The 27,174-nt window shown below is 45.0% G+C and overlaps 1 protein-coding gene and 1 long non-coding RNA gene across 10 annotated transcripts in view; one reads left to right on the top strand and one right to left on the bottom strand.

Moving 5' to 3' along the window:
• Nucleotides 1–4,088: 4,088 nt before the first annotated feature.
• The window catches only part of YY1 (YY1 transcription factor), a 31,465-nt gene continuing 8,379 nt past the window's right edge, over nucleotides 4,089–27,174 (top strand). For 6 of the 9 annotated variants that reach the window (XR_006739855.1, XR_006739852.1, XR_006739853.1 and 3 more), the window contains exons 1-2: nucleotides 4,089–5,588; nucleotides 18,329–18,491. Coding sequence is in view for 3 of the 9 variants with exons in the window: in XM_036411642.2 (XP_036267535.1) it covers nucleotides 4,931–5,588; nucleotides 18,329–18,491 (821 nt within the window). In the remaining 6 variants the exon portion in view is untranslated. The remainder of the gene's footprint in view (nucleotides 5,589–18,328; nucleotides 18,492–27,174) is intronic. The other 3 variants (XM_036411642.2, XM_036411641.2, XM_036411640.2) reach the window with 3 other exon arrangements.
• LOC123651263 lies at nucleotides 18,629–19,702 on the bottom strand. The gene is made up of 2 exons (XR_006739858.1): nucleotides 19,310–19,702; nucleotides 18,629–19,073 (listed from the first exon to the last, which is right to left on the bottom strand). It is a non-coding gene; the product is annotated as an uncharacterized LOC123651263 (long non-coding RNA).

Below are 27,174 nucleotides of genomic sequence, written 5' to 3'. Positions count from 1 at the left end.
CAGGTGAGGAACCCCACCAGTGCACAATCAGGGCTGGGGAGGGACTGTGGGAGGGCTCCAGAGCGTGTTTGACCCATCTCACCCAGTCCTGATCTGCTGGACGCCAGCAACAAGCTAACATACCAATCAGAGCATCTTCCCCCTGGTGGTCAGTGTGCGTCATAGCAACTAGTCGAACTGTGGAATGAATGGTCAGACACTTAGCATATTAGGCTTTCATTATTATACTTGTAGCTCTGTGCACGAATCCGTGTCAGTAACTCTTTGCCCACTACCCTGCCCTCCTGCAGCTCCCCTTACCCTCTCATAGCTTGTTGTCCCACCCTCCTGATCCATTTGCATATTACATCTTTATAATATAGGACTAGGGGCCCAGGGCACAAATTTGTGCACCTTAGAAGAACTGTGAGCCGTGAGGCTGCGGTGGGCACAGGGGCGGATCTTGGCCCATCCTCTGCAACCCTGCCTGGCCTCTCCCACCACGGCCCCTGGTCCCCTGTCAGCCAGCAGCCCTGCTCCTGCTGCTGCCACTCCCGCGTGCTGACATTGCCCGCCCCGCTCACATCTGCTGAAGGTGTAGAGGGATTCGGGCTGGCACCAGTCCCTATTGCCCCTAGAAGCAGGGGGAGGGGAGAAGCCCTCAGGGGTGATCGGGGCCAGCAGCCGCTGTTCCCACCTGCTGACAGCTCCGAGTGATCGGGACTGGTACCAGGCGCCAGCAGTGGGTGTGAGCAGCAGTTCCAAAGCAGGCAGCAGGTGCAAGCGGGACCGTCGCTGGTAGCAGATGCAAGAGGCAGCTGCCAGCCCCAATTGCTTCTCAGGAGCAGGGGAAGGTAGAGAAGCCCTGAGAGGTGCAGTGGGTGTGAGCAGGGCTGGCGCCAGTTATCAGGTGCAAGCACCAGGCGGGACTGTGGAGCATGGGAGCAAATAATTTTCAGTTACCACCAGAGACTCCCCCCGATGACAGTGACCAGCGCCCCACCTTGGTCTGGCACCCCCACTTACTTGCTTTACCATCCCACCGCAGCCAACACCTGCCATCTTCCATGCATGACCCCTGGTGGTCAGCGCACATCATAGCGAACAGTTTCAGTTGTTCCACTGTTCTATTTGCATATTAGTCTTTTATTAAAGAGGATAGGATTTATTTATTTATTTATTTTTAATGTATTTTTGTTGATTTCAGAGATAGAGAGGGAAACAGAAACATTAATGATGAAAGGCATTCCCCATACTGGGGATTGAGCTACCTGGGCATGGTACCCTGATTGGGACCAGAACAGTGACATCCTGGCCCATGTTCAACCACTGAGCCATGCTGGCGGGGCTATTTATTTTTTGTTAATCTTCACCTGAGGATATTTATTCCATTGATTTTTAGAGAGAGTAAAAAGGAGGGAAGAGAGAAAAAGAAGGCAGAGAGGAAGGGGGAGAATGTGAGAGTGACACACAGATTGGCTGCCTCCCACATCCTGTGATGGGGCTGGGTATCAACCTGCAAAGCATGTATGTGCCTGGGAATTGAATCTGAGACCCTTCTGTGCATGGGCTGGTGCTCTAACCACTGTACCACCTGCCAGGACCAATGCTGGAGCTCTTGAGACAGGTGGGAAGGTCAAGCACTATCCCACAGAACTCTGTCAGTGCTTTTCACTTCATTTTTTGATGAAACAAGAAGCAAACAATAATTCCATGTGCAAAGCATTGAGCTGCAGACAGACATAGCCATGGCCTTTGGAAGTGGGGAGGGTAAAAACACTGGTGGTATAAGAAAACTACCAGATTAAGTGATGTTAAATCATCTGTGTTGGGGAGTGGGGTGGGGAGGGGGGAGGCGGGGAAGACGACAGGACTCCAGAAGTTCAGAGGAAATGCTCATTGGTCCAATTCATTCTGCTCAAACAGAGCATAATAAAAGTGAGATTATCCTACATTTAAAGCTTCATGGCTCTGAAATTGCAATTTAACCTGATCTTTTATTTTTTAAATATTTTAAAAATATATCTCTTTATTGATTTCAGAAAGGAAGGGAAGAGAGAGAGAGATAGAGACATCAATGATGAGAGAGAATCATTGATGGGCTGCCTCTTGCATGCTCCCCACTAGGAATTGAGCCCGAAACCCAGGCATGTGCCCCTGGCCAGAATCAAACCCAGGGCCCTTCCGTCTGCAGGCTGACACTCTACCCACTGAGCCAAGCCAGCTAGGGCTTAACCTGATCTTTTAAATTGATTTTCACCTTTAGCAGCAAGTGCAAGCAGGATAGAGCTGATTCAGGACAGTGTCTCTACACGTCAAGCCAAGAGATACTCTACAGCTAAAGATACTCTACAGCCGAAACCGGTTTGGCTCAGCGGATAGAACGTCGGCCTGTGGACTAAAGGGTCCCAGGTTCGGTTCCGGTCAAGGGCATGTATGTTGGTTGCGGCCACATCCCCTGTGGCAGATGTGCAGGAGGTGGAGGTGGCTGATCGGTGTCTCTCTCACTGATGTTTCTAGCTTTCTATCCCTCTCCCTTCCTCTCTGTGAAAAGTCAATAAAATACATTAGAGAGGGGGGGAGAGAGGAAGACAAGAACATCTCTCACCACAGAAAACTGGAGGCCAGTCTAACAGGTCACCTGCTCCAGTGCAAGTTAAAAAAACTATTCATGAGCACGTGCTAGGATTGCATTCAGGAGCATTGCACAGTCCTACCACCTTCCTGACAAATTGAAAAACCCATTTCAGCTTTCTCCACACCTGCCTGGGGTCTACAGATCTGTGACTCAGAAAGTACCTAATTGGGTACTTTCCCCTTTTCTTTTCTCTTAAGGGGACGTGTCAACAACTTGCAAAGGCATTTTCCCACCAATTACTAGAGGTGGGGAAATTAAGCCACAAAAATTCTCCCACAAGTGGTTTTCATACTGAAATATTTCTGCAATTTACAAGCTACGAAGCTAGAAAGGACATATTTCAACAGACTTGCCAACTGTGTGGGTGCAGCATTCCGAGAGGAATTACTCAGGTTTTAAATTTCAGGTTCAAAATGACCTAATTTTTCACTCCTTTACAATATTATTCTCAAAACGCAAGTCCAATGCCATTTAGAAATAGGAATTAAATTAAGACTGATCAAATCACTTAATCAAAATGCAAACATTTCCGTCATAAGGCCCCATAAAGATACCAACTTGTTTTAACAAGTTGGATCTAAGATGAATGTATTACAGTTCATATAATCAGGGGCTTCAACTGCAAGAACACTATCCAAAAGACACGAGTAAACATGGAGAACATACACGTTCAAGAAAAGTCACATGGGCCAAACGCGTACAGCAAAGACACACCTTCCCAAGTTTTCAGTTTTTCATGGCTTCCTTTAAAAAAATCAGCACACCTTTATTTCTATTGCTTTAATCCAGGTCAAAAGAGTAAAACGGGCAAAACTATTTCGCTGTACTATAGCTAGCCGTTCAGGAAGGCTCAACATGCCCCGCTAATTGGTGCCAGGAAAAGTCTAGGCTCTGTGGCAGGTATAATGAAGAAGAAGGCAGGAAAAATTGTATTCTCTTTAAAGGAGAGACCAATACAAAGCCTGGTGAGCATAAGGAGGAGCCTCTATGAATGTGAGAAATAGGCGAAGACTGAGGTCCAGGGAAGACATGATTGGCTGGAGAGCGAAGAGAGGAAAGCTCCGGGAGAAAACTGTAGAAAACCAAAGGAGCCGAGCTACACGGCGAGCGGCCGGGAGTCCAGTTCTAAGGATCTATCGGGAAGCAGGCACCAACGGTTCCAACACAGGTTTCCGCGGGTCACAAAAGGATAACGGACACCCTCCCAACGGCGGGCCCGGGGGCTCCGCACGCCACTTCCACCTGCCGGCTCCGCGCGCCCAATCTGCGCTCCGCCCCGGGCCCCGCCGGGCCGTGCGGGAGCGCGGCGGACCACGGACATTTTCCGTTCGCTCTGTTGTCCGCCCACACTGGTCGCAGCCGACATTGCCTGCCCGAAGGCAGTCGCCAAGAGCAAACGCCGTCCCGCGAGAAAAAGGAGACTCAGGCGTTTCTCGTCAAAACAAGACTTTATTGGGGGCGCCGGGGCTGCCTCGCACGCGCCGCCCGCTTCCCCACGCGGTCCCCTGGTTCTGGTCCCCGCGCTCCGTCGGCCGTCCCTCCCCCGCGGTGCCCCGGGCCGCGCGCACCGCTCACCAGCTCCCGAGGTAGCGGCTGCCGCGCGGCGTCGCCCGGATCCCGAGTGCGGCCCGGGCCTGGGGCGACGGACTTTGCCGCTGTTGCACCGTGGAGGGCGGGAGTGACGTCACGCGCCGCGGGCCAGTGACGTCACGCGCCGCGGGCCAGCCAGCGCGCACGGGGGCCGTCCCGCCTGCCCCAATCCGGGAGGAGCCCGGGAGAGTGGGCGGGGCCTCAGTGGCGAACGGCAGACCGATTGGCAGAGGAGGAGGAGCGAGAGGGCAAGCTGGCGAGTAGGAGCGAGGCGGGGTGGGCCGGGACAGCGCGGAAGTCTCGCGAGGCGAGCTCGAGCGCAGTGTGGCGGCGGCGGCGGCGGCGGCGACGGCCTGATCTGGGCTCAGGGTGAGGAGTTGGTATTTGTGTGGAAGGAGGCGGAGGTGCAGGAGGAAGGGGGAAGCGGAGCGCCGGCCCGGAGGGCGGGAGGAGGCGCGGCCAGAGGAGGAGGCCGAGGCGCGGTGAGGTGGGGCGCCGGGGTGAGCAGCGGCCGAGCGAGCGCGGGGCGCACCGAGGCGAGGAGGCGGGGAAGCCCGCCGCCGCCGCCGCCGCGCCCGCCCCTTCCCCCTGCCGCCCGCCCCCTCTCCCCCCCGCCCGCCCGCTGCCTTCCTCCCTCTGCCTTCCTTCCCCACGGCCGGCCGCCTTCTCGCCCGCAGCCTCGGAGCCGAGGCCGCCGCGGCCGTGGCGGAGGAGCCCTCAGCCATGGCCTCGGGCGACACCCTCTACATCGCCGCGGACGGCTCGGAGATGCCGGCGGAGATCGTGGAGCTGCACGAGATCGAGGTGGAGACCATCCCGGTGGAGACCATAGAGACTACCGTGGTGGGCGAGGAGGAGGACGACGACGACGATGAGGACGGCGGCGGCGGCGACCACGGCGGCGGGGGCGGCCACGGGCACCTGGGCCATCACCACCACCACCACCACCACCACCCGCCCATGATCGCGCTGCAGCCGCTGGTCACCGACGACCCGACCCAGGTGCACCACCACCAGGAGGTGATCCTGGTGCAGACGCGCGAGGAGGTGGTGGGCGGCGACGACTCGGACGGGCTGCGCGCCGAGGACGGCTTCGAGGACCAGATCCTCATCCCCGTGCCCGCGCCGGCCGGCGGCGACGACGACTACATCGAGCAGACGCTGGTCACCGTGGCGGCGGCCGGCAAGAGCGGCGGCGGCTCGTCGTCGGGCGGCGGCCGCGTCAAGAAGGGCGGCGGCAAGAAGAGCGGCAAGAAGGGCTACCTCGGCGGCGGGGCCGGGACGGCGGGCGGCGCGGACGCGGGCAACAAGAAGTGGGAGCAGAAGCAGGTGCAGATCAAGACCCTGGAGGGCGAGTTCTCGGTCACCATGTGGTCTTCAGGTGAGCGGCCGCGCGCGCCGGCCCGCGCCGGCCCCCGGGATGTTTTTGTTTTGAAGGGAAGCCATGTTTTATGTGTGTGATGGGCGCCGCCATCTTCTTCGCAGGGCAAGTATGGCGGCCCCAAAAGATGGCGGGCGGGCGGGCCGCGGCGGGGGCGGCGGGCGGCGGCCACGGCCCGAAAAGATGGCGGCGGAGGAGCGGCGCCGCCCGCTAGGCCGCAATGGCGTAGTTTCCCTGGGCTGGGCGGCCCCGCGGCGCGGGCGGGGCGGGGCGGGGCGCGCTCGGGCCAACGGACGGCCCGTCGGCTCGTTGTCCTTGGCGCCCGCCCGCCCGGCTCCCCGCGAGACCCGGGGCTCGGGGCGCGAAGAGGGCGTTGGTGGGGCGTACGGACCTCGCGCCTGGCCCGGCGGAGCGTGCCGCCGCCGCCTTTCCCCCGCCTCCCAGTAGAGGGCGTCGCTCACCCTCCCGGCGCCCCCGCCCCCTTCCCCGGACCCTCCACTGCTCCCGGGAGGCGCCTTCCGAAGGGGGCGGGAGTGCCCGGGCCCTTTGCTCCCACGCACCGCGCAGGCCAGGCCCCGCCCGCGGCCGCGTTCGTCTTCGCGGGGCGGGACTTGGGCGGCGTCTGCGGGCTTGGCGTCGGCCGGCCTGTCACCGTGTCGCGGCCCGGCCTGCACCGCGCTCCCCCGCAGCACGTCGTGGACAAGGGGCCACGAGTGTTTGTAGATAATTGTTAGCTCTTGACGCTTCCGGAAGTTCTTTTTTGAAGTATGTCTCTTTGCAAATAAGTTAGTTGGCTATTCCACTAAATAAAATCGAGTTCTTGGTAGAAAGCTACCTTATTTTTCCCGTGAAAAGTACTCTAGAAAAGCGCCTTTTTCTATTTTAATACTGCTTTGAATGAAGACCAGAAAAGTATCTCAGGCATGTGTAAATCTCTTACATGGGGTATTTATACTTCTCAAAAGGCGGTTTTTTATGTATCTTATTTATGAATCTAACAAGTTAAATTGCTTGGGATATTAAATAGGCTGAGAATAATCCTGCCGTAGCTAATCTAGTACCTGTGATGGTTAAGTTTAGTACTAAGTTACTTCAATGCTATTTCATAAATTCTCAAAGTTGCATGGAGTCTCAAAATGTGACTTTTGAGTATTAAAGGGTTTTTAAAATTTAGAAGAATGATTTAAATAGAAGGTGAAAAGTCTGGACTGAAAAGCTGGTCTGGTTGTATCTACTGAAAGCACCAAGTTGAGATAACTAATAACTAAAGCTGTTTGGATGTGGCTTAGTTCTGTGACTCAGAACTAAGCAAAGGGGATCAGAGCTGCTGCCAAAATCCCAATAGCAAGTGCTAACAGGCGCTGCTCTGCATTTCAGAGGGCCTTTAGCTTAGCAGGAGCTCTGTTAAAATGAAATTACAATATTTTAGGACCTACTGGTTATCAAAAGATGCCTTCTGTATGTCTTGGTAGCTCACTGAGTATATTGGAACTAAAAGCCATGTTTTTGCACTGATAGGCATGGAATAAGAGAGGAGAAAAAGTGTTGGTTATATTGAGTTGGCTGAATGGAGGGTTTCTTTGAAATTCGATATTTAGTTAGAGATATATTATCCACGTAACATTAAATTTACTTTTTCTTATGGTATGGTCATGTTGGTTTTATGGTAAATTAGAAAACCAGGGAATTTTTACAGATTCTGCATTTGATCTTACTAAATTGCTAAACTATTTTCAATACCTTGAAAATTTGATAATGAGGCTTTACTTGATGAAGTGGTTCATATCAAATCAGTCAGGGGGGAAAGTCTCAGGGCTTGACTAATGGTAGTTAATTTACACTTAAGTCTAGTTTAAAAGTCATTACTATCCCTGTGCAAGTGGCTGCTTACCTGGTTGCACAGTATGGGGTAATTGTCTTCCCCCATCCCCCCCCTTTTTTTTAAAGAATGTCTGGTGTTACAGAATCCTCTGTGCATAAAGGTGATAAATATTTGATGCAATAACATAGTACAGTCTATTTTCTAAGACTTTTTGGTAAACTAGCCCTCTTCTTGTGGTTTGGAATTATTGCCAATGAGAAGGTAAATAGTTGGTAATTAACTATACCTGTCCCAAGTTAAAATTCTGCATACACTGTAGTTTCATCTTCAGATCTGAAATAAGGAGCTAATTGCTAAGAGGTGAAGAAATCAGTCCTGTGGGCATGGCTCTGTGGTTGAGTGTGTCGACCGAGACTGGAGGTCAGTGCACATGCCTGGGTTGTGTGTGGCTCAATCCCCACTGGGGCTTATAGGAGGCAGATGATCAATGATTCATCATTGACGTTTCTGTCTTTCCTTCTCACTTCCTCTCTGAAATCAATAAAGATCTATTAAAGAAATCAAAGCAGGTTAATTGTTAGGCTGTGTGTGTGTGTAGGCAAGCAGTGTACTCACTGCTTCACATACTTGCTCTCATTTGATCCTAGTCTCGAAAGTTTCAACTATACTTGAGTTTCACTAAAACATTGTCTTAGGTTGGAATGAGTTCTTGAGGTGGCAGTTTGTCTAACACTGAACTTAGTTATCTGAAGTTCTTAATAAAAGTAATTGTATATATAGGGTCATATTCTCGGGACTCTAGTTACTTATTAGTAACAATATTATTCATCTCTACGGTATAGGAGCGACATACTATTTTATGGAGCTTATTGTAAACTAAACAACTTAGAGCATTAGGTGGAGTAGGCTAATGATAAAAGCTGAATATTTAAAACATTTAGTTTTGAGAGAGACCTACGAAGGCTTTAAAATCTTAATGTTTTAGGTAGTTAAAAATTGTGGCCTTCACTCAAGGCTGTTGATGTTTTAATTATCTTATTAGACCACATGCAGAAGTGCTTGGTGGTAGATTGAGCAAAACATCTAAGACCAGAAAACTTTTGATACTAGAATTAGTAAATTGAAAGAAAATTGAAATGTCTTAAAATTTTTTCAGTGTTTCCTGGCTGGCATGGCTCAGTGGTTGAGCATCAACCCATGAACCAGGAGGTCACTGTTCAATCCCCAGGTTGGGGCATGAAGGGGGTAGCTGATCAATGGTTCTCTCTCATTGTTGATGTTTCTTTCTCCCAGTCCCTTCCTCTCTGAAATAAAAATATATTTTTAAAAAGTTTTTTAATGTTACATAATTAAAAATTCAGGTACGCCAGCAGTCACTAGTTGTGAACATTTGCCATTTTTCTGTGGATTTTCAAGTTCTCTTTTTTTGGCCGTGCTACTTATCACTAAGTAGGAATGCTATAAACATAAATTTCCATGGAGCTAAGCCAAAGAAGTCCTCTCCAAAGTAATGACGTCAACAGCTACGTGGGGCAGCCTAAGTCCGATCCTGGTTCCTGACCTGGTAGCTCTGGAAGCCTGGTTTACTGAAAAAGCCGCCACTGTTAGACTCTCTAGTCCACATATTGACCTTTTCTTCTCCCTCCCCCCTTCAACAGCAGACTTTCCCTAGTGCAGAAAAAAGAATCTATATCAGGAAAAGGTCAGACTCCTGACCTGCCTCCTGCATTTTAAGCTTTTGGAAGGGAATAAGTAAAATAATATTTTGAAAGTGCCAGACTCCTGTGAGGGTATGTACTAAGTCTGCTTAGTAAAGTCTGTTTATTTTAAGGTGGCGAAATTTAGGGCCCATAACAGGTTATTAGCAAAATAAAAAAAATTAAAAAAATTATTAGAAGGAACAGTTCTTAGGTCTGCTTTTGTTGTTACCTCCAGATCTGTTCTTTCCCGGGACCACTTTATAAACCTGCTCTAACTGCCTCCCACAGGAAGAGTATGCAAAAGTGAAAAGTTCTTATAATTCTAGGGTCTGGAAATTTACCGTGAAGTGTATTTTACAATATTGGATAAACTCCTAAACCTTGTATATTTAAAACTTGCTGTCTTATTTGGATGTTGGAAATAACACATTTCCCTATTGTTAGCAAAACATTAGGAAGATGTGTGGCGGTCATAGAAGTTAATGGACTCTGTCGTATAAATTTGTACCTTCCCATGTGTGGTGGGCTTTAATTTCAGTACAGGAAAGGAACCATTTCCTAGTGCTAAGTATATTGTGTTAGCAGGTCCCATTCTATTTAACTTGGTGATTAAATACCAATAACAGTAGCCCAGGGGTTTGGGGAATCATATTAGTAAGCCATCAAATTTCCTCTTTAGAGGGCACTGACCCAAAGTATCTGACCTTGTAATATCTTAACTTCTGGCCTTGGGGTCTTTGTAAATGACTTGTTTGGAGTAGGGGTATCTCTGAAAGCATTTTCAGTTCCTTTATACCAAGAAATTCTCCTTTTCCGAATTCCTCTGTGACAGTAGGAAACAACATATTACATTTTTTAAAGCGTAGCTCTTTAATTGTTGAAAATTAGGAACTCTCGAGTAAAATGCCTAATAATCATCCAGTTAGCCTTACACAGTGGTTTCAGATATGACTAAATATTAAAATAATCTAACTGGTTGTGATGGGCTTTTTTTCTTGTATAAATACATATGGTTTCTATATTAAATGAATTTTGATAGATTTTTAATAATGACTAAATACAGACCTCTGGATTTCACACACATACACACACAATCTATTTTCTGAATTTTCTAAGACTTTTGAAATCAGTTGACTTCATTCCCTGGCTTAAAAATCTCTTACAACAATGAATATGCTTAATGCCATTGAGCTATATAGACTTAGAAATGGTTAAAATGGTAAACTTTATATTTTGTATGTTTTAACACACCCATATCCACACCCCACAGACATCCCATTATTGTCAGGAAAATCCAAACCCCTTTGCATAACCTGCAGGGCCACACATGATTTGGCCCCTGCTTCCTTCCCTGCTCCTCCCTATACTCCCATTATGCTCCAGCCTTCCTGCCTTCTTTCAGTTCCTTAAATTTGTTTTTTAGCACTTGCTCTGCTTCCATTCTTAGTGCAACCTTGTTTTTCAAGTCTCAGCTCTAGGCGGCCTTCTCTGCTCATTCAAGTTAGTGCACACACACACTGTCACTCTATCTCATAACTATTGTTTTGTTTTATTTGTAGCACTATCTGCAAACTTCTTGCTCTTTTTCTTTTAATTTTCTTGTCTACTTTTTCTAGAGTAGTGATTCCCAACCTTTTTTTGGTCATGCCTCATTCATTTTAGAATCCTGATGTGTCTCCACCCTCACTCCTCGTGGCATATAATTCTTATTATTCAAAAAGTGAACTCCTATTCACATGGAGGAAACCTAAAAGGCCATTAACTTGGTCTAATCAAGCTTCCAAGGAACATGGCATCCATGAAAGAGAAAAAAATAAAGGACAGTTAAGTAATAAGGAAGAAATCGCTAAGAAATTGTTAAAAATAATAATAATATGAAGTGACATGAAAAGTAGCAAAATTTCAGAATATATAATAGAGAACTCAAATGCATAAATATGTCAAAATATATTGTATATGAGGCCCCTGGAACCATAAGAAGTGCAAAAAAATTCACTGTTCATAACTCATTCTCGTATTGCCCCCCTTAAAAATCTAATTGTCCCCCCCACCCCTGTGGGGCATATGCCACACGTTGGGAACTGTAGCTCTAGGCTCAAGCAGTGGTTCTCAACCTTTCTAGTGCCACGACCCTTTAATACAGTTCCTCATGTTGTGGTGACCCCCAGCCATAAAATTATTTTTGTTGCTACTTCATAACTGTAATTTTGCTACTGTTAATGAATTGTGATATAAATATATATGTTTTCTGATGGTCTTATGCGACCCACAGGTTGAGAACCGCTGCTGTAGAGCCTAAGACCATCAGAAAACACAGATATTTACATCACGATTCATTAATAGTAGCAAAATTACAGTTATGAAGTAGCAATGAAAATAATTTTATGGTTGGGGGTCCCCACAACATGAGGAGCTGTATTAAATGGTCGCGGCATTAGAAAGGGTCAGAACCACTGTATAAGCCCAGGGCTATAACCCTGTAGCCTTAGAACAGCACAAGACACAGAGAATATTCTCAGTAACGAGCTGAGACCACAGGCAGAATCCTAGCCCGTAGACCCAAATGCCATACTCCTCTGTTACCACAGAGGTGGGAAAGAGATGTTGAGGCTGGGGAGGGGTGGGGAAGCCTTCCCTTTTAGAAAAGGCATGGACTTCAGAATCACTTCCTAGATCTGTGACACACTGTGCTTTAGGTACATTACTTGGTATTTCTGAGGCTTGATTTCTTCGACCAAAAAACATGGGGTTAATACCTTAAAGGTTTTGGCTTGAATTAAGGAATGTGATAGTTGCTGGCATAAAACAGGTACCAGGTACTTAGTAAGTGATATTATCCTTACTTAAAGGTCTTCAGTAGTGGGGAAAGGTGGAAGCAGCCTATGGCTCACTTTTGCCTATTTCTTAGCAGTGAGTCTCGGTCCCATTTAAGTGAAGGAGGTGGTAGAGGTGAATAAGGAATGTCATTTTTGCTAAAAGTCACCTAGAATTGTCAGACCAAAGTTAATGCCCTAAAATGGAAGGTGTGGAGAAATAAAATCTAATAAACCCATAAATAAGTAAATAAATAGGTAAATAATTGTGAGAATTGGTAAAAATATAGAAACTCAGGCTCAGAAGAAAGGAAGTATTAGGGTCCATCCTGGTCAGTAGCTCAGTGGTTAGAGGACCACCCCACCCACCAAAGGATCTTGGGTTCAATTCCAGATCAAGGGCCGTGCTCATGTCGGAGACAACCGCTCTCATTGATGTTCTCTCTCTCTCTCCCTTCCACTCTCTCTAAAAAAGCAATGGAAAAAATATTCTTGGGTGAGGATTAACAACAACAAAATAAGGAAGCATTAGGGTCAATCCTAATGAGCTTCCTGGCAATCAAGGTGGAAAAGGAAATCTTACTACTGTTACCTGATTCCAAGATGGGAAAACATTATAAGGAAATCAAGCTTTACTTAGGACTGAATTCTTTTTTTTTCTTTCTTTTTTTTTCTTTTTTTAGATATATTTTATTGATATTTCACAGAGAGGAAGGGAGAGGGGGACAGAGAACCAGAAACATTGACGAGAGAGAATCATTGATCAGCTGCCTCCTGCACACCCCCCACTGGGGATATGCCCACAACCAAGGTACATGCCCTTGAGCTGAATCGAACCCGGGACCCCTCAGTTCAAAGGCTGATGCTCTATCCACTGAGCCAAACCGGTCTCAGCACTTAGGACTGAATTCTAAAATAAACTGCTTTATATTCAAAAGGGACCACTGACTGCTAGTAATGCACAGATTCCCATCAATCTAGCGTCACATTTCACACACAGAATGGCCAAAAATACTTAAAGTGTAACCTAACTGAAGATTTTCTATAATTTTCTATGTTCTTGACTTGCTTACTACATTCTTTAAAAACCATTAAGCATGTACCTTCTGTCTCCTTAAACCCAGGAGGAAGGAAAAGTGGACCAAAGGAGTTCTTGCACACCTCTATTCCAGACAGAATGGTTGGCATTAGTGTCTTATCTTGTCTTAACCTTATGAAGTGGGTGCCATTCTCTTCATTCATTAACCAAGCAAGGTTAAGGAATAGGAAGAAAAGGCTCTTGAAGGAAAGAGATATTTAAAAAAAAAAAAATGTTTGTTTAGAGATAGAAGAAAGGAGATGGAGAGAGAGAAACAATGTGAGAGTATAACATCTATTGACTGCCTCCTGCACATCCCCTATCGGGGACCAAGAACACAAGTCTGGCATGTGCCCTGACTGGCATCAGACCAGTGACCTTTCGTTGTACAGGATGCAGCTCTAAACTAACTGAACCACACCTGCCAGGGCCATCATGTACCTTAGATTAGACATTGAATCACACAAAGCCAGTTTAGTTGGGGCATGGAGGGCAGGTGAGACTAGACTTTTGTTTTTCTTTTCTTTTTTTAATATATTTTATTGATTTTTTTTACAGAGAGGAAGTAAGAGGGATAGAGAGCTAGAAACATAGATGAGAGAGAACCATCGACCAGCCGCCTCCTGCACAACCCCTACCGGGGATATGCCTGCAGCCAATGTACATGCCCTTGACCGGAATGGAACCTGGGACCCTTCAGTCCACAGGCCGACGCTCTATCCACTAGACCAGGGGTCTGCAACCTTTAAGACATAAAGAGCCACTTGGACCCATTTCCAAAGGAAAAAAAAACCTGGGAGCCACAAAACCATTGCGACATTTAAAACAAATATAACGCTGCATATATTGTTTCTTACCTTAATGCTATATACCGGATCGTGCAGTTAGCTGTCAATCTGAAGGAAAAAAGGACTTTTTCACTTAACAATGTAAAATATATTTTTGCAAATTAATAGCTAATTAAAATATTTAATTTACCTGGTTAATGGGATTTTTGCTCCTGAACCTTAGTGAACAGTGTCGGCACATCAGGGCTGTAAGACGTTACCTTCGTTTTCACATAGGCTTGCAAGTTGTCGGAGCCGCGGTAAAGCTTCAAAAGAGCCGCAGGTTGCTGACACCTGCACTAGACTTTTTAAATAGCCAGAAACAGTCCTTATTTATCTTTTATATTTTCAACATATTTTTATTGCTTTCAGAGAAGAAGGGAGGGGGAGCGAGAGAGAGGAAAAACCAGTGATGAGAGAGAATCATTGATAGGCTGCCTCCTGCACGCCCCCTACTGGGGATTGAGTCCACAACCAGGGATGTGCCCTTGACCAGAATCAAACCTGGACCCTTCAGTCCACAGGCTGAAGCTCTATCCACTGAGCCAAACCTGCTGGGGCTATGTTAATATCTAAAAGTGAGGATAAAAAGGAAACAATGAAAATGAGGGGTGTGGAACAGGCCGAGCTTGACTCACAGGCTGTTCTAGAGATTGCCAGCCTCTGCTCTGGGTTTATTTTGTTCATTAAAAAAAATTACTGATTGTTGCCGAGGCCGGTTTGGCTCAGTGGATAGAGCGTCGGCCTGCAGACTGAAGGGTCCCGGGTTCGATTCCGGTCAAGGGCATGTACCTTGGTTGCGGGCACATCCCCAGTGGGGGGTGTGCAGGAGGCAGCTGGTCAATGTATCTCTCTCATCGATGTTTCTAGCTCTCTATCCCTCTCCCTTCCTCTCTGTGAAAAATCAATAATATATATATATTTTTTAAATTACTGATTTTAGAGAGAAGCATCGATTTATGCATTCATTGGTTGATTCTTGTGTGTGCCCAATGGGGTTTGAATCCTCAACCTTGGTGTATCCAAACAACGCTGTAACCAACCCAGTCACCAGGCCAGGGCTGTATTCTAATTCATTTTTTTAAAATATATTTTATTGATTTTGTACAGAGAGGAAGGGAGAGAGATAGTCAGAAACATCGATGAGAGAGTGTCATCAATCAGCTGCCTCTTGCACACCCCCCACTGGGGATATGCCCACAATCAAGGTACATGCCCTTGACCGGAATCGAACCCGGGACCCTTCAGTCCCCAAGCCGATGCTCTATCCACTGAGCCAAACCGGTCTCAGCCCGGCTGTATTCTAATTCTTAATCATCTTATTGTAATCCTTCCCTCCACCCGCCTGCTTCATCTTGAATATTGAAACTATGAACAGAGCCTTAAGTATTTCCTTATTTGACTTGTTTGTGTCACCCCAAAAGTCAGAAACTGAAGCCCTAATCCCTAATGTGATGGTGTTAGGGGTAGGGTCTTTGGGAACTAATTAAGTTATGTATAGAGCCCTGTTGAATGAGATTAGTGTTCTTACAGGAAGAGACAGGAATTCTGGATAAGTGAGGACACAGCAAGATTGTAGAGGGCCTTCGCTGGGCACTGAATTGGCTGGCACCTTGATCTTGAGAACAGAGAGCAAAAACTTTGTTTTGTTTCTGGCTTTTGTTCCTGAACAGCCAGAAATGGAACAGTGCCAGGCACATAGGAGGCCCTTAGTCATGGTTTGAACTAATATAGCGAGTGATTTAGCTTGACTTCCTTATGCCAGGGGTCAGTCTTTTTCTGCCCCAGCATACTTGAGATGTGCTTTCATCCGTAGCTTGCTCAGAACAGCATTGTTTCTGAATCTTGACATCAATCTAATATCTGAAATATAAAACATCAGTGAAGAAAATTAGCTTCCCTGCCCACGAATGTGTTTCTGTGCCACTTGAAAGTTAGTTGATGCATAGAAGCAGTCGTGTAAGTTAGAGAGATTGGAGGTGAAAGAATTGCCTCAGCCCGGAGAAAAGAAGAGGGATGAAGAATCTGGTCACAGTGCAGAAGCCCAGCCTCGTGACTTATGATCAATAACTACATTTCTTGAACTTTCTTATTAGTACACCTGGCTATTGTTTTCTTACACCCCTTCATTCCTGGATGGATATTCATCTCTCAATGAGTAACTCGGGAGATATTATCTAGTGTATTTTGTGTTTGTTTTTGCCAGGCATTGTATCAAGTGATTTATTTTATTTTTTATTTTTATTAATTTTATTGCTAACACTGGTTAACAAAATTATCCAGGTTTCAGGTGCACAGTTCTATCTAGTCCTTTCTAGTTCCAAATAAGAGATAGCTGAGCGTAATAGCTAAGCACATGATCTTAGACTTCATGAGTTCACATTTGCTACTGACTTAACTTTTCTGTGCCTCATCTTTCTCCTCTGTGAAATGCAGTTGCTAATTTTCCCACTTTGTAGGGTGATATATGTGTGATTAAACTAGTGTCATCCCCCACCACCACCATACACACACACATTCAGTGAAATGTCTGCTGCTCTCTATCTGCAATTCCTTGTAATGACCAACAAGAGTTCCTGGAATGGAGAGTGATGGGCCGAGAAAGGCACTTAAAGCAGGTGTATTCTGTGCTTTTCATTGCTGAGAAGGAACTGCACTTGAATCAAATGAACCTACTGTTTTCCTTGTATCTTTCCCTCATGCCTGGTGTCAGAGAGCAGGGTGCTAAACAGCTAGGTGCTCTTTTTGGTAGTGACATTAATTGCAGAATTTGGTTTGGTTTTTGGTCATGGGTTTTAACACTGGTGGAAGGTAATGCAGGAGTTGGACAACCAAGCTTTTACTTCTGAAAGTTTTAGTGTTCCTGCTATTTGTGAATCACTTTGGTGGAGGAAAAGGACATTTCAGTTAACATTGTGTTTTTGGAGCACTTTCTGCTTTTAGGCACCAGAGCTGTAAAAGGCTGGTTTGGACTCTGGGCTTTTCCAGTTTAGGAGAGCAGGCTGACAAAAACTCATAATAGCACGATTTTAGTGTTTGGCAGTGTTAATAGCAATAAATAATAAAGAAATTGAAAGTAAGGATGGGAGGCTCAGAGGTAGGCTGGAATTAGAGAGAGCCGAGGGGGGAACTCCAGCTTATAGAGTACCTTTCCAGGCACTTGTGAATTAACCTGTGGGAAATGGCTGGCTGGAGTATGGAGGGGCACGTGTACAGGAAGGAGACATAGAGGTTGAGCCTCGATGTGTTAAAATGAAACTAGTCAGCATAGGACCCAGAGTGCCAGGCCGAAGTAGTTTATACCTCTGCTGAGGCACCACCAGTGAAAGTGTATCAGGTTTTATTTTCTGTATCAGTTTATCCTTTGGAGCATCACCAGAGCAGAACATGATTAGAACTAAGGTGATGGTGGTAGGAGAAAGGGAGAGAAGACCTTTTAAAAATGTTCAATAGGGTTTGATGTCTGTGATACAGGAGATTAATTATGGGATCAATATTCCTTTATTGGATTTGAGATGATGGTAATTTGAGATGATTGGATTTGAGTTAGAGGTGATCCTACATTCTTCAAGCCAGGTGCTCATTGAGGGCCAATCGAGCAGATTTTGAACAAGGCTCTGCAGATACATGGGGTCAGGACTGGCCAGCACCCCTTTCCTGGAGGGGCTGGCAGTCTGGTGGGAGAGCTGACAGCTATTACGCAGCTATAGTTACAGTTTAAGTCCCAGTCACGAGCAGAGGAAAGGCACTGCGCCGTGCTGCATTTGAGGAACTAAAAGGCCAATGGAGGTGAGCAGAGTGAGGAGAGGAGAGTGAAGAATAAGTAAGCTGGAGAGGTAGGCAGGTCCACCTAAGGTGAAGGCTATAAAGTGTTGGTGGTTAACAGGAAATGTGTGTCGTAGACCAAAAGCAGAACTCTGAGAGAGGTGGTAGGAGAAGCAAGAAGCTAAAGATAAGCCTGGGGGGGGTGGGGGGGGTTGGGGGGGGGGAGGATATGAATCCAGGGAAGCGGGTGCTGGGGAACCGCCCTGTGGGCTGGGAAGAAGCATTCAGAGACAGGCCCACTGGGTTTGGCATTGAAGATTTTGGTGACCTGCAAGCAAAAATGGGATTTTAAGAGATTGAGCAAAAAGACTGGGTGTTTAAGAAATTGAGGTGTGGCCAAAACCGGTTTGGCTCAGTGGATAGAGCGTTGGTCAGCAGACTGAAAGGTCCCAGGTTCAATTTTGGTCAAGGGCATGTACGTTGGTTGTGGGCATATCCCCAGTAGGGGGTGTGCAAGAGGCAGCTGATCGATGTTTCTCTCTCATCGATGTTTCTCTATCTTTCCTCTCTGTGAAAAATCAATAAAATATATATTTTTTTAAAAAGAAATTGAGGTGTGGCTATAAATATCCCATTTAAGAAGCTGCTAATGAAAACACTTTATATAGTTTTTTAAATGTATTTGCCCACATAGACATTTTTACTTAGCTAAGATCATCTTTTGGTGTGCTTCAGATGAAAAAAAAGATATTGACCATGAGACGGTGGTTGAAGAACAGATCATTGGGGAGAACTCACCTCCTGATTATTCAGAGTACATGACAGGAAAGAAACTTCCTCCTGGAGGGATACCTGGCATTGACCTCTCAGATCCCAAACAACTGGCAGAATTTGCTAGGTAAGTTACAAGAACTTTCTCTTCATCTTACTTGAGTATTGTCGGCTGTATTTTTTTGTGCCTAAGTTACAATGACGATTTGTATTTTTGCTCTAGGGGGAAACATTTGAAAACAAAAGCATTTAGTTTGATTTTTAATAGTAACTATACTGTTAATGTGAGTGGCACCATTTTAGATCTTTGAAGACAATAAGATGAAGTAAATACTCTTTAATTCCATAAATGACATTGCTTATGAATAAATAAATTGGACATAATTTGTTTGATATCTTTACACCTTCCCCTGGCCTGCTCCTGTAAGGTTCATATGCCGTCTGTGGTCCTGGGCTAAGCTACAGGAGACCTGGGTCTTTACTACTTTGTACAGCTCACCACTAGAGAGGATTTCATGCGTTCGTGATTCACTGGGGCACTGGGGAAGCTCCCAGCTTTTTGTTAATGTCAGCTGGTGGGACAGGAAGAGTGCAGGTATTCATGGCTGGGACCTGTGACTGTGAAGAGGGAAGGAAGCCAGCAGCAAGGAAGGTCTGAATCCGTTGGATGTTTGTCTTGCCTAAAACAGGCCGAGTTCCCTATAGAAGCCTCTGCGCCCCCTCCCCCTTTTAATATATTTTATTGATTTTTTACAGAGAGGAAGAGAGAGGGATAGAGAGTTAGAAGAATCCATGAGAGAGAATCGTCGATTAGCTGCCTCTTGCACATCCCCCTGCTTGGGATGTGCCCACAACCAAGATATATGCCCTTGACCGGAATCGAACCCGGGACCTTTCAGTCTGCAGACCGGCACTCTATCTGCTGAGCCAAACTGGTTTTGGCACCTCTGCCCTTTTTACATTATTTGTTTCCAGTATTGTTGGTCAGTTTTTACAAGGGCATAGAAAAGTTTACAGAGATGTAAAATTTTAAGTAAAATGAAACGAACTAATAAACTCTGGAGTAGAGGGTCCTCTTTTCCCCTGCCTTAGGTTGAATGGAACCACCAGGATATGTAGTAAGGACTAGGTCAGGAAGAATGAAATCTGTGATCCTACTCTTAAGGAGCAGTGGGGCACCTTCTTTTCTTTCTCTTGAGAGTGGAGTAGGAAGGAGCTGGAGGCCCAAGAGTATCCAGTGTCTCCTCCCAACCCTGCCAAAAACAAGGTGGGTGACCTCTTGCCATCTGGAGCCTCAGTTTCCCCATATGTTAATAAATGTGTTTAAGAATTCCATTATGTTTTTTTAAAATATATATTTTATTGATTTTTTACAGAGAGGAAGGGAGAGAGATAGTTAGAAACATAGATGAGAAAGAAACATCAATCAGCTGCCCCCTGCACTCCTCCTACTGGGGACGTGCTGGAAACCAAGGTACATGCCCTTGACCGGAATCGAACCTAGGACATTTTAGTCCTCAAGCTGACGTTCTATCTACTGAGCCACACTGGTTTCGGCAGAATTCCATTATGTTTTAACAGAGGTTTGCAACACTGTTCTACTGTCCAGTCAAACTAGTTATAGAGAAAAATACACACATTAATTTACTTCTAATTTGTTATGGCTTAGCAAAAAAAGTTAAGGCTCAATACTTAAGTTAATGACATTGTTCCAGCTGTTAATCTGCCATTCATATTTTAAATGCAGGCCTGTGTCAAATATTAGCGCGCGCCCCCCCCCCCCCAGGACAAATATAGATGGAATCTGTAGGATACATAGTCATTAGTGAGATTAGAGATTTGAGGAAGATTGGGGCAGATGTCATGCCAATGTTTAATATTGTCATGTGTTCTTACAGTTAGTGACCTCTTCCTTATGGAACTCAGAATTTAGTGAGATATGTGATACAGGCTCTATCTCAGGGGTAGAGATAATAAGACACCTGGTCAAAGAAAGTGTTGTGGCAAGTGGCATTGGATTGGGGCCTTGCAGAGCATTGAGCTTTTATGGGTAGGTGGGTTTCTGTGGTGGCTGCATACTAGATTGGCATGATCATGGTGCACACATTCCATATCCAGTGTATAATCAGAGAACAGCAAACAGTCAGGTGTGCCTGGGAGATAGGGTGCTGTGAAAGAGTAAACATGAGAGGAGATAGTGGGAAGGGTGATAAAAAGCTTTGCTCCTTGCCCTGGCCCATGTGGCTCAGTTGATTGAGTCTTGTCCCATGCACTAAGAGGTCCTTGGTTCAACAATACCTGGCCAGGGAGCTTGCCTGGATTACAGGCTCATCCAGGTAGGGAGTGCGAGGAAAGGAGTTAATCAATGTTTCTCATCTATTTTTCTCTCCCATTTCCTTTCTCTATTAAAAAACACACACAATAGTCGAAACTGGTTTGGCTAAGTGGATAGAGCGTCAGTCTGCGGACTGAAAGGTCCCAGGTTCGATTCCGGGCAAGGGCATGTACCTTGGTTGCGGGCACATCCCCGGTGCGGGGTGTGAAAGAGGCAGCTGATCGATGATTCTCTCTCATCGATGTTTCTAACTTTCTATCCCTCTCTCTTCATCTCTGTGAAAAATCAATAAAATATATTTAAAAAAAAAAAGAAAAAGAAAAAAAAGAAAGGTCCCAGGTTCGATTCCAGTCAGGGGCATGTACATTGGCTGTGGGCACATCCCCAGTAGGGGGTGAGCAGGAGGCAGCTGATCGATGTTTCCCTCTCATCAATGTTTCTAGCTCTCTATCCCTCTCCTTTCCTCTCTGTAAAAAATCAATAAAAATATATTACACACACACAATAAAAACTTTTTTTTTTTTTTTTTTTTTTTTTTTTTTTTAATCTTTACTCCTTAGATGATGGGAAATGGGGAGGCGGTTCTGGCCTGGGGTTCAGGGTAAGGCATTCTCTGATTTTAGGTGCTAATGAAACATCCATTCTGGACTTGAGGTGGTTTGGGGAAGTTGGGGCTGATAAGGGGTGGCTGAATGCCTGGAAGTCTTAGGTAAGTCAGTTCTCTGAGGGAGAGGTTTTGGAGGGAAAAGACTCCGCAGGAAGTCCTGGGGAAGCCCTGGTATTCAGAGGGTAAGAGGAACCAGGGGAGGACCAGAGGGTCATTTAGGTGAGGAGAAGGAGGAGGAGACTAGGGTAGGTGAACACAGCATGGAGAGAGCCAGGAGGCCCAGGGAGGGAGGGATGCAGCACTAAAATGTACATTGTGATGTGACCTCATGAAGGAGCAGAGAGTGTTGGAGAAAGAGCCTGTGGGTAGTGAGCAGTGGACAACCCTTGGCGCTGTTGACCTTGCGGGAGAATCAGAGCCGCTGATCTGGAAGCTTGCTCCCAGTCCTCTGAACAGAAAACACAGGGTCTTTCAGCCCTAAACCAGGAGACACATGTCACTGTTGTGGAGTAGAAGCCTCTGCATTTCCCAAGTGGTTTGCCTCTGTATTAGGACTTCCTGAGACCTTCCTTCTGAGGACCAGGTACCAGATATCTTAGGTACCATTTATGAAATTTCAAAACACTGAGGATAAAGAACCTAAAAACTTTTCAGGGAGAAAAGATAGCTCATCTACAAAAGAATGATTGAGACTCTTCTTCAACAGCAATAGATAACAAGAAATTTTCTGACAGTGGAGCAGTGTTTGAGGTTTCTGAGGGAAAATTTTAAATGTAGAATTCTTGATCCAGCAAAGCTATCGATCAAATACAAGATTTGTTTTATTATGTTGCATGCATGCTTTTCAAGGAGGTTACTTAAGGATCTATTCTAGTAAAATGAGAGTGAACATGAAAGGAAGACTTCCTAGTGAATATAGTGAAAAGAAAACCAAAAGGCAATTTAATACAGGAAGTCTGTGGGTTGTGAGAATTGCTGTAAGACAAGTCTATCTCGCCCTAACAGGTTTGGCGCAGTGGATGGAGCATTGGCCTGCGGACTGAAAGGTCCCAGGTTTGATTCCGGTCAAGGGCATGTACCTTGGTTGCAGGCACATTCCCAGTAGGAGGTGTGCAGGAGGCAGCTGATCGATGTTTCTCTCTCATCGATGTTTCTAATTCTCTCTCTCTCTCCCTTCCTCTCTGTAAAAAAAATCAATGAAATAATATATTTTTAAAAAATTTATCTCATTCAGTAGTGGACAGAATGAGTAAGAAACTAGAAGATTTTGGTGGTATGGGAGTCTTATAAAAATGAAAAGATAAATCAGAAACTCTCTGAAAAAGGGAGTCAGGATGAGGGAAGCAATGGCATAAAAATGGGCATGCTACTGACAGTTTGAAGAGAGCTCATTGACTCACTGTAGGAAAAGGTTCTTATGGGCACTCCTTTGGATTTCTAGAGCAAGCAGGGTGATCCTGGTTCTAAGAAGTATTTAACATAATCATCTTAATATAGAATGGGATTAATTCTGTATGGCCAACCTGCTCAAGATTTCATTTATATGCAATAGAATGAGATCTGGCTCACCTTGACAATGTATACGAAGTGATAGGGTTGGGCTCATTCTCACTCCCATTTCCCATGGTATCTTGAAAAGATCATGTAAAAACGGAACAAATCTCTAATTGGACTGTAGTGGTGGTGAGAAATATTGAGCCAGGAATGCCCTATTTTGAGAATGTGAGTAACAACAGCCGAATGGGATTTCCCAGAGTCTCCATAATTGGTGACTGAGACTCTGAAAGCTGAAGACACCAAGTTTCAAACTGTTGGGGCCAGACCCCATTTTGTTTGCTTATAAAGATCACAGAACTTGTTTTGCTGGCCTCCACTCTTCATCCACTTCCTCTTGTAATTAGGCTGGCTATTGTCTTCAGGAGGTGTGTTAGCTGCTCTTTTCTCCTCGGAAGACTGGGTGTAGGGGTTTTGCACTGGACTGGCAACAGACCACAGGATGGTTCCTGCTGCACTGACCCTAACTGCTTAGTAAATCAGTTAGCATGTGGGCAAGTATAATGACTTACACTTGGAAGTCATGGTATTTGAAAGGTGGAGTTATGGATCACTTATTTCCTAAAATGTCTTTTTAGTAAATACTTCCAAAGGGGTCAGTGGGTGGGACCTGGCAAATTCTATTCCTGATTAAATGGACAACTTTTGTACATTTTTCATTAACTAAAGTTAGCCCTTTGGAAACATTTGGTCTAGAAAGATCAGAATAAAGAGTGCTTAAGTTAGTCCCGGGTTGGTTATTTTGTTGTTCACTTCCCACCCTGAGACTTTATTTATTTATTTATTTATTTTTAAATATATATTTTATTGATTTTTTATTTTTTTTATTTTTTTATTTTTTTTTTACAGAGAGGAAGAGAGAGGGATAAGAGTGTTAGAAACATTGATGAGAGCCAAAACCGGTTTGGCTCAATGGATAGAGCGTCGGACTGCGGACTGAAAGGTCCCGGGTTCGATTCCGGTCAAGGGCATGTACCTTAGTTGCGGGCACATCCCCATTTGGGGGTGTGCAAGAGGCAGATGATTGATGATTCTCGCTCATCGATGTTTCTAACTCTCTATCCCTCTCTCTTCCTCTCTGTAAAAAATCAATAAAAAATATATTTTTGGGGGGGAGAAAAAGAAACATCGATGAGAGAGAATCATTGATCAGCTGCCTCTTGTACACCCCCTACTGGGGATGTGCCCGCAACCAAGGTACATGCCCTTGACCGGAATCGAACCCGGGACCTTTCAGTCCGCAGGTTGACGCTCTATCCACTGAGCCAAACCGGTTTCGGCCACCCTGAGACTTTAATCACAGGATTAAATGAATGTGATCATGGAGCTGAAAATACCTTAAATCTCTTCAGTATCATCACTGTTATTTGGAAGATAATTCATTTATCAAATGTTGTCTCACCTGGCTAAGGCAGCATTATTCTTTTTATAGTTCTTCACCATGCTTGCAAACCCTAGCTGTATTACACAGAAACCTCTGTCCTGTCAGCACAGGTCACAATTGGTGATTCCAGTCTGAATCAAGTGAGCTTTTGCAGGCAAGTGGCTTATTTTCATTCAAGAATCATTGCTTCAGAAATGTATTCTCGGGCCGAAACCGGTTTGGCTCAGTGGATAGAGCGTAAACCTGTGGACTGAAAGGTCCCGGGTTCTATTCAGGTCAAGGGCATGTACCTTGGTTGCAGGCACATCCCCAGTAGGGGGTGTGCAAGAGGCAGCTGATCGATGATTCTCTCTCATCAATGTTTCTAACTCTCTATCTCTCTCTCTTCCTCTGTAAAAAAATCAATAAAATATATTTAAAAAAAAAAGAGAGAAAAAAAGAAATGTATTCTCGGCTCTGGGACATTGCAGATTTAACTTGACTGGAACTTCTTGTTTACTTGATGCCCTGCAGGCAATCATACCAGGAAATTCTGATGGTTTCTGGTCCTGGAGTCCAATCTTTACCATGTCTTCCTTCCACAGATGCAGAATGAGACAGCATGAAGCCAGTCATGTCATAGGGAGCGGGTTCTCCATGTTAATTGAAAGGGAAACATCTCTTGTTGGTACCTGGCTCCTCATATAATTTCTAACACGTCGAGGAGGCCTTTTACTTTACCAGTGCCTCTTTCCTGTCTCACAATCTTTTAATGGAAAGGGTGGTTCGATGGAGCACTAGGCCTGGGTGGTTAAGTATTACTGGCTTCTTTTTTTTTTAAGGAATTAATGCATTTTTAACTAGGCCCATTTAACACACAGCCAGCTGGTAAAAATAATAAAATAATAGCTATCATTTCCCAAGAGTTCAATGTGAAACTTTTAACCTTCACAGCTCTAAAATAGGCAGTATTATACCTTTTTACAGAGTATGAAACTGAGGCTGAGAAGTTAAGTAATTTGCTCAAGGTCGTGAAACTAGTACAAGTCAGCATCAAGTCGCACATCCCATTCCGTCTCATTTGTAGTGCCTTTGGTGTTGTCATTGTCGTCTTTGGATCAAAAGATCTTTGTAAAGTATCACAGTCCGTGAAAACTCCAATCTTGGCTACTTCTGTCTACTTTGGGGCAAGTCAAGAAGATATTCAAAATGGTAGTAATATGATTTTAGTCTTCTTTTTTTCCTTCCTTTTTTTTTTTTTTTTACAATTTTTGGATTTCAAATATAGAATATATATTTTTTGTTTGCAAATTATATATAAATTGGTGCTGTGAAGATTTTAATCTTTATTCACAAAACTCTTTTCATCTAAGTACACTTCTTTGGGAAATGACCTTTTCCTAATGTTTGCATTGGAATAGAGTGTAAAAGGTACCAGCATTTACTGCCTCATTCGATGCTCTGAGTGAAGCAGGGTGATTTGCCAAGCAGCTTAAAAATGGCTGCAATTAAACACTTCCACTTCCTTTTTGTCCAAATGCATTTTATACTTGCACACATTTTGAAAATGACATTTAAAGAAAGAACACTCAGTAAATATCATTTTTAAAAATTAAAAGAGTTGAATAAATGGTACACAGCACTATTCTCTTTACTTTTATGTATATTTAAAGTTTATCGTGCTTTTAAGAATGCAGTTCCTATGAGTAATCTAAGAAAATGTATGGGGTGTGGAATCTCAGCTGAGCCATACCTGCCCTCCTGGTACAGGGACCTCCACTACTGCCACATTCAGACCCCGACATGTGTGGGTCGGGAAAGATTGTAAGACTTCTTTGTCATTCCAATGGGCATTTTTTATTTAAAAAAAATGGTTTATTGAGAGAATTTGCAGACAGTAAAACTGGCGCTCTTTAGGTGAGCACCATTTTATGAATCTATTATAGGCACTCACAGTAGTGTAGCTATCTCTAGAGTCCAGATCTAGAACACGTCAGTGGGGTCATCAAAGGTAAAAACATTCTTAATTGGGAAGACTGAAGCTTGGTTCTTGATACATTCTTTTTAAAAACATATATATATCAGAGGAAGGGAGAGGGAGAGAGATAAAACATCAAGGATGAGAGAGAATCATTGATTGGCTGTCTCCTGCGGGTGCGCGCGCACACACACACACACACACACACACACAGAGGATAGCTTGCAACCCACGCATGGCATTTGACTGGAATCAAACCCGAGACTTTTCAGTCCACTGGCTGACATGCTATCCACTGAGCCAAATCAACTAGGGCCTTAATTATTCTTTTTAATTGATACTTGGAGTTAGAACCCTTTCATATAAACCACTATAGTTTTTGTGATTACAAAGATCACAGCAAAACTCGAATAAAAAGATGGGGGTCAATTGGCTCTTGAAGAGGAATCATTGACTTAGTTGTTCATTAAATATGCATCCTCCTGTAGGAATGTGAGATGGCAGAACTAGGGACAGAATATTTGTTCCAGAGATGTACATCTTTTTTCTAGGAACTCTTAATTTCTCACCCCCACCGCACACAGTTCTGTAGGGAGTATTTGGAGAGAAAGTTTTGACAAAAGACCAAGTGTTGGTTCAGTGGAAATAGCAGGTAGGTAAGCTAGCCACTCAGTAAGCTCTCTGGATAGAAATTACATGCAGGGCTCAATCTTGGGATCAGAGCTCTTGTTGCGCGCGCTCTCTCTCTCTCTCTCTCTCTCTCTCTCTCTCTCTCTCTCTCTCTCTCTCTCTCTCTCTCTCGCAAGCAGGGCCATGCTCTTTTATTTATTTATTTATTTATTTAAAGAACACCCTATAGTGTGCTAAAAATTAAGCAGAATGAAGAGATGTGAGTGTTCCTGTCTGTCCACCAGTCCCTCGGGGGCTCCTAACGTAGCCAGCACTACAGTTAACAGCAGTTAGGTTCCCCTTC

The sequence above is a fragment of the Pipistrellus kuhlii genome, unplaced genomic scaffold (genome assembly GCF_014108245.1).
Source record: "Pipistrellus kuhlii isolate mPipKuh1 unplaced genomic scaffold, mPipKuh1.p scaffold_m20_p_41, whole genome shotgun sequence".
Lineage (NCBI taxonomy): Eukaryota > Metazoa > Chordata > Mammalia > Chiroptera > Vespertilionidae > Pipistrellus > Pipistrellus kuhlii.
Note: the sequence above shows the minus strand (reverse complement) of the source record. Positions and strands in the feature narration are given on the sequence as shown.